A 4253-nucleotide genomic window follows, 5' to 3' on the forward strand; every position below is an offset into this window, starting at 1 on the left:
GCCCATGTAGAGAACTAGGGCAAAAATTGCCCATTTTGGTAATTTTTTGGAAAAAATGGGTATTTTTGAAATTTTTTTAAAAAATCTGGTTATTTAAAAAAAAATTCAAAGTTTCATACAAATTTCAAATATAAAATAATTTAATTAAAAAATATTTTAGATATTAAAATTTTAAAAAAATATTTTATTTTTAAATTATTTCAAATAACCTTTCATAAAAATTAATTTTAATTATATTTTAATCTTCAATATGTTTATGTTATAAGATTTAAAATTAATCTTTCAATTAATAAAAAATGAATTTAAAATTTTTTATAATATTTTGAAAAATATTTTCTAAAATACAAAAATCTATTTTTTAAAACTAAAATAAATAGGCCCATTAAATACCAAATATGATTTTTTTAAGGAAGTATGCATATTATATATATATATATATATATATATATATATAATATATATATATATATATATATATATATATATATATATATATATATATATATATATATATATATATATATATATATATATATATATATATATATATATATATATATATATATAAAGAAGTTATTTGAAGAGATTTTGTCATGAAAAGATTATTAAAGTTTAGTAGTGTATTAATTTGCTTTCTTTAACATATTTTGTGGTATTGTTTAAAATGTTGCAAATAAATTATTAATTGTAATCAGAGATAACTAAAAGAATATAATTACTTTTAAAAATTAATTAAGATGGGCTAAAAGTATTTAGAAAAGTATGAACCTCATACATTAAATTTATATCTCAAAGACTGAGTTGTTAAGGTCGAGTATGAAGGAGCAAATAGACCGAGTTGCATAAACCTGAGCTGGGCAATAGGAGTATTATTACATGATAAGTCAGTGTCGGTTCCATAATAACTCTGGTGGATGAGTAGGTCGGAGTCAGTCTCTTGAAGGTGTTAGAAGATGACATGAACAATCACCTACAACAGTTACAAAACAACTCCATTATTGCATGAGGAGTTACATGGGAGTTAGAGAGGACGACAGACTTTACCAGAGTTCACTTAAACACATGAACTGAAGGAGAATTTCTTAAATGATCCTCGATGGCATTGCATGTATAAAAGAAGCTTCCCATTAAGGAAGAAGGACATACAACTTATACCTCATACATATAGGACGATTGTGATCTCACCTAACCCGCCTCATGGAGATTGATCCAAATATTGTTTATGGTAACACCTACTAATATTTTTTTTACAATATGCAAGGTCTAAGTCGAAAGGAATTGTGGTTAATTCATTTTGTTTTAAGAATATACACGGGGGTATATCATAGATCCAGACGTGTATATCAATTTTAGTTAGATAAACTGCTTTAAGAATATACTCAAAGGGTATATCATAGACCTATGCGGGTATATCATTTTTTTAGATAATTTGTTTTAATTTTGATTTGGGTGGCTAGTGTGTCTATAAATACGACCCCATCATTAGAATTGAAACATACACAAAATATACAATAATCAATAAACTCTTTTTCCTCAATCACTATCTAATTCTCTCTTAATTATCACCATTCATCAAGTAACCTGTGATACAGATTGTTGGTGTAAGCCCTAGAGGCCAATGCTTTTGGTACTTGTATCGAATTAATTATTAATAATAAAAGGCTTTTTCTTTATTACGTTTGTTTAATAAAGTCCCTAAAATAGCTAGTCTGTTTAATGTATCAAGTATGACTTAATCATGAGATCACATTAAACATAAGGACACTATTCTTAAAGTATCCGTAGTCGAGCTTTAGTGTGAAGTGGGATAACATTAAAGCATTAAGACTATTATGTTTGTAGACTGATGATCACATCTCATGGATCATGGATAAAGAGTTATCAAGTCTTAAACATAGGTATGAATATTAAGAGTAATATTTATACCGGATTGACCCGCTATGAGAATACTATATAGAAAGTTATGCAAAGTGTCATAAGTTATTCTCATGGTGATAATGGTGTATACCACTCTTCGACCTGAAACCACTATGGACCCTAGATGTAGAGTCGAGTGCTTTATTGCTGATCCAACGTTGTCCGTAACTGGATAACCATAAAGACAGTTGATGGGTACTCCACGAAGCATGCTGAGGGACATGAGTGACCTAGATGGAATTTGCCCATCCTGCATAACAGGATAAATGTCTATGGGCCCAATATTGAACTGGACAAGGATGACACTGTCTATGCCTTGTGTTCAATATAGACATAAGGGCAAAAGGGTAATTATACACATAAGTATTATCACAGAAGGTTTTGTCAAATCACATGACATTTTCGTGTCTTGGGTAGCAGTGATGTGTTGCTAGATACCGCTCACTGTTTATTATGTTAAATGCGTGATTTAATATAATTGCCAACGTCACGAAAACCTACAGGGTCACACACAAAGGACGGATTGATGAGAGATGGAGTAGCTAAGGAATACCGTAAGGTACGGTGCCCTTAAGTGAATTATAGAACATCGTAAGGTACGGTGTACTTGAGTAGAATACGAAATATGGTAAGGTACCATGGGCTTAAGTGATTTTGGACATATTATAAGATATGGGCCAAAATACACTTAAGTGGGCCTTTTAGCTTGAAGCCCACACAAGTGGTTCTATAAATAGAACCCTTGTGCAGAAGCATTGATAGCGGTTGCATTATTTTCGTTTTCTCACTCTCTCTCTCTCTCTCACTCAAAGCTTTCATTCGTACCAGCTAGCACTGAGATTGAAGGAATCCGTTCGTGTGGACTGAGTAGAGACGTTGTCATCGTTCAACGTTCGTGATCGCTCCGTGGATCTGCATCAAAGGTTTTGATCGTCACAAGAGATCTGCACGAAAGGTTTCAATCGTCACAAGAGGTAAATATTCTATCACTGATCATGACCATTCGTAAGGATCTCTAAAGGAGAAAATTTTAATTTCCGCTGCGTTTTGGACCACAATTCTCCTTCACAAATTACCCAATAAATTGGTATCAAGAGTACCGGTTCGGTCCTCAACCTTCAACCATGGTGAATGGAAGCACTATCTCCAACCAATTCCTAGCCAATCTACCAATTTTCAAGGGAGAAAACTATGATAAATGGTGTGGGCGGATGAAAGTCATATTCAAATTTCAAGATGTACTTGAAATTGCGAATGTTGGTTTCTTAGCATTAGAGAAAAATGCTACTGAGGCACAAAGAGTTTATCACCGTGAATTGATCAAGAAAGATGGGAAAGGTTTGTTATTGATCAACAACAATATGAATTCGAATATTTTTGACAAGATTATCGAGCAAGAAACGACCAAGGAGGCTTGGGATACTCTCGAGAAGCTATATGGTGGAGATGAAAAGTTAAATAAAGTGAACATGCAATCTTTAAGGAAGAAATATGAAAACTTGCAGATGAAATATGATGAAACCATTATTGAGTTCTTCTCAAAGATGGTGGGTTTGATAAATCAGATAAAGTCATATGGAGAAAAGACACCTGAATTGCGGAAGGTAGAGAAGGTGTTAAGGGATCTTCCACTCAAGTTTGATCATATTGTGGTGGCAATTGAAAAATCAAAAGACTTGTCAGAGATGAAGCTTGAAGAATTGCAAGCATATCTTGAGGCGCATGAGATTAGGCTGAAGCAAAGAGATTCAGAAAAGGTATTTGAACAAGCATTACAAGCAAAGTTCTTCAAGAAGATGAAAGAAAACTCCTCAAACAACAAAAAAGTGAAACAAAAATGGAAGAAAAAGTTGAATGATAATGGTGATGTTGGTAAAGCTTCAAGAAGCCAAGGTGAAACTATAATCAATGGTGCAAATCAAAATCAGAAAGTCAAGAAAAAGGTTGACATGAAGGAGGTACAATGTTATTGTTGTCATAAGTTTTGTCATTATGTTCGATATTGCTACTACAACAAGAACAATGATGAGGCCAAGGGTATGACTCAATTTTCTCATGATGCTAGCAGTGAATCTGAAGATGTTATCTTGATGGATGCAATACATTTGGATTCAGAGAAAGAAAATGTGTGCTAGCATTATATAGGTTACAACAACCATATGATTGGCAACAAGAACTAGTTTGTCAAGGTGGATAAATCAGTTAGAAGATCAATTTGTTTTACAGATGACATCACGGTGACATCAGAAGGAATGTGCAACATCAAGGTAAAAAAAGGATGGACATAAAGCTATCATCAATGATGTCTTGTATGTTTCCTCAATGATAAGTAACTT

At 32.4% G+C, this 4253-nt stretch overlaps 1 protein-coding gene across 1 annotated transcript; it reads left to right on the plus strand.

The window, feature by feature from the left end:
• The first annotated feature begins 3041 nt into the window (after window positions 1-3041).
• On the plus strand, window positions 3042-4052 carry LOC127102394 (uncharacterized). The gene has a single exon (XM_051039764.1). The coding sequence runs from the start codon at window positions 3042-3044 to the stop codon at window positions 4050-4052; it is 1011 nt and encodes a 336-aa protein (XP_050895721.1).
• Window positions 4053-4253: the final 201 nt, after the last annotated feature.

Source organism: Lathyrus oleraceus, chromosome 7 (genome assembly GCF_024323335.1).
Source record: "Lathyrus oleraceus cultivar Zhongwan6 chromosome 7, CAAS_Psat_ZW6_1.0, whole genome shotgun sequence".
NCBI classification, from domain to species: domain Eukaryota; kingdom Viridiplantae; phylum Streptophyta; class Magnoliopsida; order Fabales; family Fabaceae; genus Lathyrus; species Lathyrus oleraceus.